We start from the raw sequence: 12,930 nt of genomic DNA, 5'->3' as shown, positions 1-12,930 counted from the left end.
ACATCCAGTATGCGGCAGTCCTGTGGGCTAAAATGCCTTGATGCTAGAGGTCAGAGGAGAATGGGCCGACTGATTCAAGCTGATAGAAGAGCAACTTTGACTGAAATAACCACTCGTTACAACCGAGGTATGCAGCAAAGCATTTGTGAAGCCACAACACGCACAACCTTGAGGCGGATGGGCTACAACAGCAGAAGACCCCACCGGGTACCACTCATCTCCACTACAAATAGGAAAAAGAGGCTACAATTTGCACGAGCTCACCAAAATTGGACAGTTGAAGACTGGAAAAATGTTGCCTGGTCTGATGAGTCTCGATTTCTGTTGAGACATTCAGATGGTAGAGTCAGAATTTGGCGTAAACAGAATGAGAACATGGATCCATCATGCCTTGTTACCACTGTGCAGGCTGGTGGTGGTGGTGTAATGGTGTGGGGATTTTTTTCTTGGCACACTTTAGGCCCCTTAGTGCCAATTGGGCATCGTTTAAATGCCACAGCCTACCTGAGCATTGTTTCTGACCATGTCCATCCCTTTATGACCACCATGTACCCATCCTCTGATGGCTACTTCCAGCAGGATAATGCACCATGTCACAAAGCTCTAATCATTTCAAATTGGTTTCTTGAACATGACAATGAGTTCACTGTACTAAAATGGCCCCCACAGTCACCAGATCTCAACCCAATAGAGCATCTTTGGGATGAGGTGGAACGGGAGCTTCGTGCCCTGGATGTGCCCTATCCTATCAATATGGGCCAACATTTCTAAAGAATGCTTTCAGCACCTTGTTGAATCAATGCCATGTAGAATTAAGGCAGTTCTGAAGGCGAAAGGGGGTCAAACACAGTATTTTTTTTTATATATATATATATATATATATATATATATATATATATATATAAATATATATAAATATATAATTTTTTTTTTTTTTGATAAATGTCTCTATGCACTGTCACTCTCTTATTACTGTAAAAACAGTAATATTGTGAAATATCAGTACTATTTTAATGTATTTTAAAGCTAAGTTTAAAGGTGGTATCAGTGATTTCAGGCCCAAAAATATTTTTATCACATTCATCTAATCTTTCCTAACGATCCGCTAGCTGCCCGCCCCATAAGCATGCCGTCAAAAAAACGCGTCTCTGTAGGCAGCCTAGGCTCTGAGATCTGCACACAAAAACAAATGGTTTAGCCAAACACTCAAAACCAAAACAAATAGTGTTCCAACCAATCACCGACAGGGGGAGGGTGTTGTGAGGTTTTGTGCTCGTGCACGCAAAGTCAGAGCTGAAGAAAACGCTGGCTTAAAACCTCACAACACCCTCCCCCTGTTGGTGATTGGTTGGAACACTATTTGTTTTGGTTTTGAGTGTTTGGCTAAACCATTTTTCAGCAGCCATTACTCGAGTCTTCAGAAATCATTCTAATATGCTGCTTTGGTGCACAATAAACATTTCTTATTAATATTGTTGTTGAAAATGTCACGGGTGGTTGCAGCTGGTAAACAGACGAAGAATGATGTTCCAACACAAGTTTAATATAAAATATCCACAAGGTTAACAGAAGGTAGCAACTCACAGTAAATGTGAACGTGACCAGACCAACAATGAACGTCAGGCTACAACTTGGGGTACGTTTACACGACAACGATATGCTTTAAACTGAGAAGTTTTTCCTTTGAGTTTTCCACATACAGGCGACACCATTGTCAAAACCATTCACAAGGATCCGCAAAAAAAAAAAAAAAACTATATTCTGCTGCCAGGCCATTAGATGGTGCTGAAACACTATAGACTGAACACCTAATATGCATGTGCATGATGTCATCGTCTTCAGAGAGTCGTGTTTTTGATGTTTACATGTAGACCGTTTTCAAAAACTTGCACTTTGAAACCCGTTTTCAAAAGTTTGCATTTTCAGGCACCCAAAACGCCATTGTTGTGTAAACAAACGGCCAAAACGCATAGCAAGTTTTACATTTTTAGTTGAAAACAGTATCGTGTAAACAGCCCCTTAAATAGGAACTCAAACAGGATGAATAATAGAACACAGCTGGACTAAACAAACTCATAATGACAGTGACCATGGTAACAAAGGAGCGGCGGGAAAGTCAAACAAAGGAACACATGAGAATGAATGAAAACAAACTAAAAGTCCATGATAACTCAGGGTACGTTTACACGACAACGATATGCTCAAAAAAGTTTTTGCTTTGAGTTTTCAGCGTACAGACGACACTACTGTCAAAACTATCCCCATTCACATGGATCCACGAAAACGACTAAAAACCCCTGTATTCTGCTGCCAGGCCATTAGATGGCGCTGAAAGACTATAGACTGAACATGTAATATGTATGTGCATGACGTCATCATCTTCAGAGATTTGAGTTTTCTTTTTTTTTTCTTTTTTTACATGGAGAACGTTTTCAAAAACTCGCACTTTGAAACCCATCAAAAGTTTGCGTTTTCAGGCACCCAAAACACTGTTGTCGTGTAACCGAACAGCAAAATCACATAAAAAGTTTAACGATCTTAGTTGAAAACGGTACATGGTGTCGTGAAAACAGACCCTAAGACAAACTGAACATAACTGTGACAGTTGCTGCTTAATTTTTTGGATTCTTTGATCAATTAATTGGATCCTTGCTGAATAAAAGTACTAATTAATTAAAAAGAAAACTTACTGACCACAAAATTTCAAACAGTAATGTATTTTGTATTTGGGTATTTTGGATGTATTTTGGATTGCACATTCCACATTTATGTTCTGTGGATGTTTTAATATCTCAGAATACATGCGTAACATTATATATCTATCTGGTTGGTCAATATATACAATATATATCTGGTTGGTCATTGTAAATATCAGTGAGATGGTCTCATCTTATTTAAGTGGACCAGACACTAGTCAATAGTTGACTGGAAGAATCAAACCTGAACAACCATCCATCACTTAACTATTGATAGTTTGTCTCATCTGATAAAGATTTGTCTATTTCTTTCAGATTGTTCAAACTCATGCTCCTGAGAAGCGTGTGTGGCTGGGTGGAGTTGGTCCGGCTTGGGCAGGGGGCACCAATAATTTGTCCGACACATTTGCTGCTGGTTTTCTGTAAGTTAAGCACATTGGCTATAGGGGCTCTAAAGCCTAAAGTATGCTTTGGCTGTCTGCGTTCCCCGCCGGTCCACACCCTGTCCATTTAACATAATTTTCTTCATCAGGAGGGTCCGTGGACGTCCGCGCACAGCCCAATTTTTGTGTCCGTGCGGACGATGCGCTTACAGTGAGTGCTTGAAAAATAAATAGTGCACGCTCCAAATACGCCTTTCCGCCCTCACAACCAAAAGGGCATACTTTGACAGGTCGGAGCGGAACACAGATAATCAAGTATACCAGAGCCTTAACTTACAGCTATTTTGATGATCATTTAATCAGGTCATTTATTTCTCTGATTAACCATTGTGATTTCCTCCCTCAATTAATTTGCCAGAATTTTTCCATATAATAATGTTATTATTGGAATTACATATAGAATTTAAATTCATGATGATAGAGTTAACCTAAATTTAAGTCCAGAAGCAAAGATGCATTATCTGTAACTGTCTGTAAAGTATTAATTGCGTAATTGCTGTTAAGATAAGCTGTATTATAAAAAGGCTCGTAAATAAGAATATAATAGTGAATGTAAGTTGCGACCAGGTGAAAAACCCCTTTCAACCGCATTTCTATCAAAGCACTTATCCAAACCATATGAAACTCAGTCCAAACTACACAAACTCTATATCCTCATGGCCTTTTTGAATAGTTTAACATAAAATGCTCCTTTCCCTTGAACAATTTGATTAGTTCACTTGTTTTCCGTTGCAGCGCATGCCATGTGTTTTGTGTCGTGTGTCATGTGTTTGTTTGTTTTTATAGAAACTGGTTTTTAAATTAACTGAAAAGTGACAACTGTTTATGGTTGTCTGTGAAAAATGCAAAAATCCAACAAACTGAAATTCCTTTTGGATTCCTAATGTTAAACAAAAAAGAGTTGAAATTCAGAGTTTAAGATCCATTGCAAAGTAGTATTTTACTGAAGATTCTTTTATAAAATGACAACAGAATACCAAAGTGCTCAAAGAAAAAAAATGACTGCACAAAAAGAAAAAAGCAAGCGTTTCAGTTCATCTTTGAGTATCTTCAGTGCTAAAACCTTAACATTATTCAACAGCATTTATAGTGTTTAGTGTATCAGGCACTCATTGGAGATGCTTGTTTTGTGGTGTTTCTCTCTCTTTCTGTTTCGATGATGCTGGAGCATGTCTAAAGGATTAATCACCCATCTGGGTGGGAATCTTCATTAATCATTCATTTTATAATCAGTTAACCCTTAAATGCATGAATGTTTTGCCCACCATTATTTTATATTCGGGTCCTTAGCAAACCAGATCTGTGTCTAACACAAATGGACCACAATAGTACAAAACTCTCCTTATATTTTAATATCAAAAACATAATAATGAAATAAAAGCATATTTTATTACCTTTTGGAGCTCGGAAGGGTTCAGTTTGAGCAGAAGTTTTATACCATCATCTCTGTCATTTTCAGAGCTCGTTTCCCAGTGCATTCAGCATCTGGCTCATATTCACAATCTCAAATATATTCCATAATATCAATATGAGGAAAATGACATAACTGATCACTGAAAGCTTCTTCACCAGATCCACCGATAAGTGATAGGGACACTAATATTTTGTCGTGTATATACTTGCATACCTCGGGTTGAGAGCGACCCTATGCACAGATTTTTTTTTTTTTATATAAAACAGACATACTTTTATAAATTTTTTTCTTGTTATATTACTTAGAATGAATAGATTGAGGAATACTCAGAAGGTTGATGTCTAACTTTAGAAAATGACTGAGGGGAAGGGTAGTGAATAATGTCCCGGGTCGATAAAGACTCGAGGAATGTATTTAAGGGTTAATGAACTAATATTCTGCCAATTGTGTCTCCAGTTAGTGCATTGAAATGTATAAATGCCATTGACTAATGTTGACTAGTGTCAGTAAAACACTGCTTTTCAGTGGACCTTGACTCTGAATTTGTTTGGTGTGCTGATTCCTCCTTTTGTTTTTCGTGTTTTGTAAACTGAATCTACGCACCCAAAAAATACCTTTTATGTATAAAACGTCATGTATTTTGCCAGGTGCATTCCTAATGTGCTGAGATTTACACTGCAATTTTGCTTGAACTCTGTTTTTGCTTTAGGTGGCTCAACACTCTTGGCATCGCTGCAGCTCATGGGATTGACGTTGTACTCCGACATTCTTTTTTTGATTACGGATACAATCACCTCGTTGACCAGAACTTCAACCCTTTACCTGTAAGTTTTAACACATAAACAGAAACCAAATCAATATCAGTCAAAAGCCCTATTCGGACGGGACTAGTTTTCTAAAAAAGCGTTTGAGTTACAAAACTCGACGTCTGTGATTTCATGTACCGAGAGGTGGGAGTGTGTGTTTTCTAGACGTATGGGTGTTACAGAAGGTCATATGTTGTGCTTGCGTACATCACGTATGGCATATATGTCTTTTCATTTATTATTTGTTAATATCATTTTTTATTTATTATAAAAACCCTATTCTTCACGAGTTTATTGCAGTGGCTATTTATAATAAACTGGAATAAGTGAGCAGAGAAATCTCACTCTTACCTGACACTGATATTAAAATAAGCAGTCTTCGCAGTTTATGCTATGTGGCTCCATTTATTGATTGTATTTATTTTTTTTTTTTTGTCGGATACCATCCATATTGAAACTAAATTATAGCATACCGAAGATTGGTGCGTAAACGGTAGCTCAGGTATGTCAAAAAACACGAGGAGAAGCGTTAGGATAATACAAAATCAGCAATCACAGACATTCGCATTCGGACAGGATTAGATTTCTCAGAGGACCGTTGAGTTTGACGAAAAACAGTTGGTTATTTGCCTTGGAATTTTTGTCTCGGAGGTTGTGTGAGAAAAACACGGACTTGGCAGATTCGGACGGGCTTAAAATCGCAAAGTACGTCTGTGAAATGTGAATTTCTCTAACGTCCCCCTGGAAAACTAGTCCCGTCCAAATCCGGCTAAAGTTGTTTAACAGTCAGACATAACTTGCAGACGGATTCAAGTCAAATACCACACGCACTAAAGGTTACGCAAATTAACACCATACGCAGTGATCTGTGCGGTATGCTCGTTATCGTATTGTAAAACCAGCTAAAATGCATATGTAACCTGGGCGTAGTTTTTTCCACATGAAGTGTCTGAAAATGGACTCAGACGAAGTCTGTCTTTAGCATGCGGCCCAGGCACCTTACGGCTTTTCCCGTGGGACCTATTAGCCAAGATGAAAGGTGTTTAGTGGTGTTGAATACTAGGCAGCTGAGGCGAACTGCACTGAAATTCAAGCCCGAGACAGTGTCACCTGTCTCCCACCCCCTCTACATGTGTGGAACAGCCAGATGCTGACAGCACTGCAACCCGAGACGAGGGCACTCCACAGGTACTGTAGTCCCACCCTCCAGACCGCTGCCAGCTTCATCCTGAATAATGGAGACCTCCTGGAGACGGGACCAACAGAAGACTTCAGTTCAATTTCAGTTTGATTTGAGAACCTGTACGACTGTAGGAGACTGTATAGGAGACATACTTGACATTCAGTTTTTGGTACGAAGTTGGGTGTAATGCATAAGTACTAAGTAATTAATTACTGTCATTTAATTTACTTTTCCCCTGACAAAGTAAAGTAAGGGATTACTCTTATTATTTTTTCTGTAATTTAATTAAATTCTTTATAGACTATAGAACAATTCTATACAATGGTGGGTTTACATCTTGTTAACATTTATGTTTTTAATTTAAACTAAATTAAACTTCTCCCTTTGGTCGGTTCAAGAATAATTTATGCAATTTTTATAATATTTATTTGAATTAATTAAAAGAGCAGTTTCATGTATTTCATTGTATTGTTAAATTGGTCGAGGTTTATATGAGATTTAGAAAGTAATTAGTAATAAGAAGTGGAATACTTTTTAGACAGAGTAATTAGTAGAGTAATGGAATTACACTGTTGAAGATGTAGCTAGTAATTAATTACTTTATTAGAGTAACTTACCCAACACTGGGTACGACTAATATTATGAAATCTGATTCAAAACTAAATTAAAATGTTTATATTTTAAATGAACAAAAATAAAAAATCTGCATTATTTTACCATAACACATAATGCATTATACAGGCATTATCATGAACTAAAACTAAAGCCATAAAAAAATAATTTTCATTAATTAAAATAAAATTTTACTAAAACTTATTTTATTTCAGCTAGTTGCTAAGGCAACATATCCCATTTTTGTTTAGTTTGTTGAAATACTAAAATAACGAAAACCAAATCTAAAACTTAATAAAAACTATGTACACATATTTAAAGGTGCCATAGAATGGATTATTTTATTATTTTATAATGTTTCCTGGGGTGCCCTTATAATGTTAGTATGTTTATTAGATCAAAATTTGTTATAATTTAGAAATAAAAGGCATTTTTCCTAGCCTGATTTCATACCCTGATCTGGACACTCTGTTTGAAGGGGCGTGTCTGCTGTGAGACTTCAGTGTAAACGCCCACTGCTGTGATTGGCTGACATGCTTGCATATGAAATATCTGGCATTACATGTAGAGCTATCTGGAAAACATTTACTATTACAGCGATTATACGTTTTTACTATTACAGCTATCGGGATTAACGAATCATGATAAGTATTTAGATCTATTCCAGCATTGAGCAGATGCTTCTGCCATGCTTCGTTCGCTCGTCTGCAAGCCACGATGTCTCTCGAGGAAAAAACAATATTGCGCTGGATCTAGATAACACAGTGTAAATTATCGTTAATAAAATCACTACTTACCGCTTGCGGGAATATAACGTTAGTTGAAATTGCCCCCTTCGTCCGTTTGAGACGCCGAGAGAAGCCTGGCTGCTTGATATTGTTCCAGGTTAGAAAAACAGTCCGCGGTGAATTGGGCAGAGCAACTAACAACTTCGAATTAAACTGTAGCGGTATCCGATTATAGATAGATTATAGATAGATTATAGATAGATCTGCCATTTTCTCTATGATCCTCGCTTGTTTCTTCACCTGCAGAACTTCCGATGATTCGGCTGTGCAGTTTCGCCTGGCACTGAGCATGGGCTGGCTTATGCAAATTTTTAGAGGCGTACATATTAATGATCCCAACTGTTGCGTCACAGTTGGTGTTATGTGGAGATTCGCCTGTTTTTCAGGGGTGTTTTTCAAAAACGAGATTTAAATAAGAAAGAGAAAACTATGGTGTTTGAGACTCACTGTATGTCATGTCCATGTACTGAACTCTTGTTATTTAACTATGATAAATTCAATTTCACATTCTAGGGCACCTTTAAAAAAATAAAAATGACTAAAACTTTAACTAAAATGAAAACAGAAAAAATAAAATCTAATTCAAAATATTAACAAAAACTATAATAGTATATCAATCATACTAAATAAATAATATACATTTTTAACAAAAATTAAAGTTAAATATTTTAATGTGTTAAACTGGACAAAAAACAATAGCATTCATTAACGTTGACAGCCCTAATATTATATATATATATATTGACAGACTTCTTTTAGCAGTGACAGAAAAATATGAAAGCCGTCCATCATTTTGACAGATTAGACATTAAACCAATTAATAGGCTTTTATGTTGCAATTCATTTTTGTATTCTTAAATAAATAAAATAAAATAATAAATATGTATAAAAATGTGTTAAATATTTTTTCTAGCATAATTTAGAGGTAAATTAATAGGTTACTTTTTTACAAAATTGCTATTATTATTATTATTATTTTCTTCTCTGGGACACCAAACACAAATAATAATCAATCTCAACTGAACATCAAATGGAAATTTAACACTAATGCCTTTGTGACTACAAATTAATGAAGAACCTTTTTGCAGAGTATCCTTCTTTAACAATGTTTTCACATACTGTAGATGCAAATAACCAGCTTTAATCTGCTTCCACCCTTAACATCTGATTTTTGCTTCACATGCAGCTTACCTTCACGTTCCTACTGTTCCTGCAATCCTCACTGGCTCCAGATGCTGATAGATACATTATCTGCTCGTGGCCCTCAGTTCTTTTACAGCCCACCAGCGGTGGAGAGCCATGACCTGTCGACCTGCTCAGGGTAACACATGTTCCCGTGCAAGTAGTAAAACCAAAGGAAGACATAATGAGGACCTTTTTTTTTTTTATACGGCAATGGTAGAAATTCTTGATCATAAATCGCTTCACTGTGGGAATGTGAGATTTCTCGTCCAGAATCTCACCAGGAGTTTGTTCTTCCAGGACAATGAGCATCTTTCCATAAAATGCACTTTGAGCTGCGATTTCGTCAAGCACTCCTCACAGCTTTCGAAACGGTCATCTTTTTTTTCTGCTTCTAGTTCAATATCTCTAGTTATTCCAAGGACCAATCGCCCCCTGCTGGGATCGCAATGCTTTAAACATAGCTGGATGTCTGTGGGAACTGCCAGACGCCCCACAGCGAGAATTCGCAACAGCCGCAACCTGTCGGCCTGCGTGGAAAATTTACGGTCCAACCTTTTCTCTTTAATCCCTCACTGACTCATGTCTCTGTTTCTTTCCCTTCACACCTCAGCAGAAGATCTCATCCCCTCTTCTTGCTCTGCTGCTTTTTTCCCCCTTCTCTCTCACTGTCTCTTGTGTTTTTTCACCCTGGTGAACCCTTTTTGATTGGATACTAATTAGAACCATTTATCCATCATTCCAGGAGATTTCACAAGAACAACAATACTCTCTTCTGTCATTAATTCCCATATATTTATATATTTACTCCTTTAGAATATTAAAGGGATAGTTCACCCTAAAATTCATCATTTGTTCGCCCCAGTGTTGTTCTAATGCAGTATGCTTTTCTTTCTTTTTAGGACCATAAAAAAAGGAGAAATTTTAGCGACAGAATGATCCCATGATTCACGTCTCGTATATCACACGTGTTGTTGGGGGTATACGATAGAGTTTGGTAAAAAGCAAACCGAAATTTATTGTATTATTTAATGAAAATCCTGATATTGTCCGTTGGTCTTCTGTGGACGGCTGCGTGACGTGAGCGTTCGTGAGACTATTAATCTAGAAATCAATATTAATAAAAACGCGACATGAAATACAACGGCTAGAAATCACAAAAAAGGTTTCTGTCTACTAGTCTTATATCGTTCTATCCATGGAGTGACCTTTCTTCAAAAATCTGCAGTCATTTTATAATAATTTTGGTTATTTATTGGTTTAGTTCAGTTGGTTTAGTTATTATTAGTAGAAGTAGTAGTTTTTTCATCTGCTGGGTGAAACCAATAGGACACCTCTCTTCAATACTCTGCACAATAATACGATATTAACGATATTAACTATGCTTTCAGTATTATTTTTATATATTATAAATACTATAGCTTTCACCCAGCAGATAAAAACATAAACATAAATAAACAATAGAATGAAAGCATAGTTAATACGATATGAATAACAATATTACTATGTGCAGAGTATTGTGCATAAGAGAGGTGTACTATTGCAACATCACAGTATTATAATGCATTGGGATGGGCTTGGCAAACTCCAGCATCCTGGCATAATGTTTTGCACTGGCAAGCACCACACACATTTGCTCCAGAAAATGTACCCCTACAGTTACTTTTGCAATTCAGTTCAGTGTCTGTGGTTAGTGGTGTGAAAATTGCATACTTCACCTTTAAGTATTATTGAAAGGTTCATATTGCTCCCTGTTGTTTATTATGTGGTTAAAGTTTTTGTTGCACACTCTCACGTTAAGTTAATATGTGTCAGTCTGGCATTACAGAACCTGGCATTTGCTTATATCCTCTTGGTATTTTAGGCAAGTAGTTGGTCATATCTTTTAATTTATCAGGTCTTTAGTGGTTTGACTTTAATTTATTTATTATTAAAGTGGTTTTTTTATGTTATTCAGTCATTATAGCCACTGCACTTTCTCGATTTTACTGGATGGGCTTAGAAATGCTGGTATTATCTGCCAACACACAGTAAGGGAATTGATGGTTTGTGAGGTGGCCACTCGGTGTTGACTGTAGTTGCCTAGTGCACATGCGTAACCTTTTGATAGCCTAAAAATACTGGACCCACGGACCCTTGGCTTAGCTTTTCTGGTTCATTCGGTCAGACGTCCATGAGTGAAAACATGAACACACTGGAGAGCTGCTTTATAGTAGTACATTAAACGTACAGTATGGGATTTTTTCTCCACTAGGGGTCGCTAACCTCTTTACAATAACAAAGGCGTAGTTTGATGACGCAACACATGCTAAGAATTATGGATGTTGTCGTCAACGTCAAGCCGGCCGATCTAATAATGTTTATGGTTGACTGAATACATTGATGCTTTTATCATGACTGTGATATGAAGCAGTTCGGGATTGCTAAGAGACAGCTATCAGCTCCAAACGCGACGCGAGCTCCCGCGGATATAAAAGGAATATGGACATTTCATTCTACCGAACTACACGCAAGTGCAGAATTACTACTCACAGGTCAGTTTATTAGACAAATTAAACTTGTGAGGTAACGCAGCGCTGTTTCACCTGGTCTAACATTACACTAGCACACTAAACTGCATTTGAATGTGTTGAAAAGTATGTGTTAGTTTGTCTAACTTAGCAGTAAGCTAGATCAACATTAGAATAACATACAGATCATATTCTAACATTTTATCATTGTTGAACTATATAACATTGATTAGTTTTATGTAAATGTGCTCACCTGTTTAATAAAGTACATGTAGGAGCGGTCGAAGTCTCGGACGTGGAGCTCTCGTTTATATACTGTCTATGGGAGCTCTCTGCATCTCGAAAACACCGCGCTGATATTGATTCTCGTTTTAGTTCTCCTTTTTTATCCAAAGTCTGCTTGCCATGGTCCATAATGTTTGAACAAAACAACAACAGCGTGCAAATAGACATTGCGAACTCCACAGATGTCTGCGTCTGTCGCTTTGGTTAATCAGAGGGCTCTGCTCATAGCTCTGGTTACCATGGCACCATAGGCGGAAACCAGGGACAACGCGGATATGACGCCATTGACTGCGACATAACGGAAATAAAGACACGGTCCGTGTCTTCGAATTAAAATATTAATTTCTCTGGATTTAGAAGTTAATTGGAACTGTCGGGATAATGTAAATACACAACTTTAAAAAATATATAACATAGATTAAGTGATTTTTTATATTTTTAAAGCAAAAAAAATACATATTGTGCCTTTAAGTTGTACTTCTGAGAAAACGAGACACTGACACTTTTTCATGTTTAATATGGTAAAGCTGCTTGGTTTTAAGCTATCTATTGTATAAAGTTATGTATAAATAATGGTGACATGACTTTAATCGAGTGCCGTAGAGCTTGTGCAAACATATCCACGTTTCTATGATCAGATGCTTTTCTAATGCTTTATTAAATTGCTTGATGTTTTCTCAATTTTGTTGTGATTTTGTTATTGAGAGGAAAGCACGCAACGTATAGTTTCATATTCATCGAAGTGTCGCTCTTTGAGCCAGATCTTCGTTAACAGTAAATCGCTTCTCACATATTTCGAACTTCGTTTTACTCCTAAACGAAGAACGAAAAAGAACTTCGGCGTGAGCATATCAGGGCCTTAAGATGTTGACATTTGAATTTTAAAGTCAAGTCACCTTTGTTTATATAGTGCTTTATATAATACAGATTGTTTTAAAGCAGTTTACACTGATGAACAGGAAAATAATGATTCAATGACGCGAAAAGAGTTTAATTTGCTGTAAAGCAGCT

The 12,930-nt window shown here is 36.9% G+C and overlaps 1 protein-coding gene across 1 annotated transcript in view; it reads left to right on the top strand.

Moving 5' to 3' along the window:
• Positions 1–12,930, top strand: part of hpse2 (heparanase 2) — a gene marked incomplete at both ends in the record, with an annotated part of 93,843 nt that overhangs the window by 62,307 nt on the left and 18,606 nt on the right. The window contains 2 exons of the mRNA XM_081350782.1: positions 3,012–3,118; positions 5,263–5,377. Of these exons, the coding sequence (XP_081206908.1) occupies positions 3,012–3,118; positions 5,263–5,377 (222 nt within the window). The remainder of the gene's footprint in view (positions 1–3,011; positions 3,119–5,262; positions 5,378–12,930) is intronic.

This window comes from Scardinius erythrophthalmus (genome assembly GCF_964197995.2).
Source record: "Scardinius erythrophthalmus genome assembly, chromosome: 21".
Taxonomy (NCBI): Eukaryota; Metazoa; Chordata; class Actinopteri; order Cypriniformes; family Leuciscidae; genus Scardinius; species Scardinius erythrophthalmus.
The sequence above is the reverse complement of the archived record's forward strand: the minus strand, read 5'-3'. Positions and strand labels throughout refer to the sequence as shown.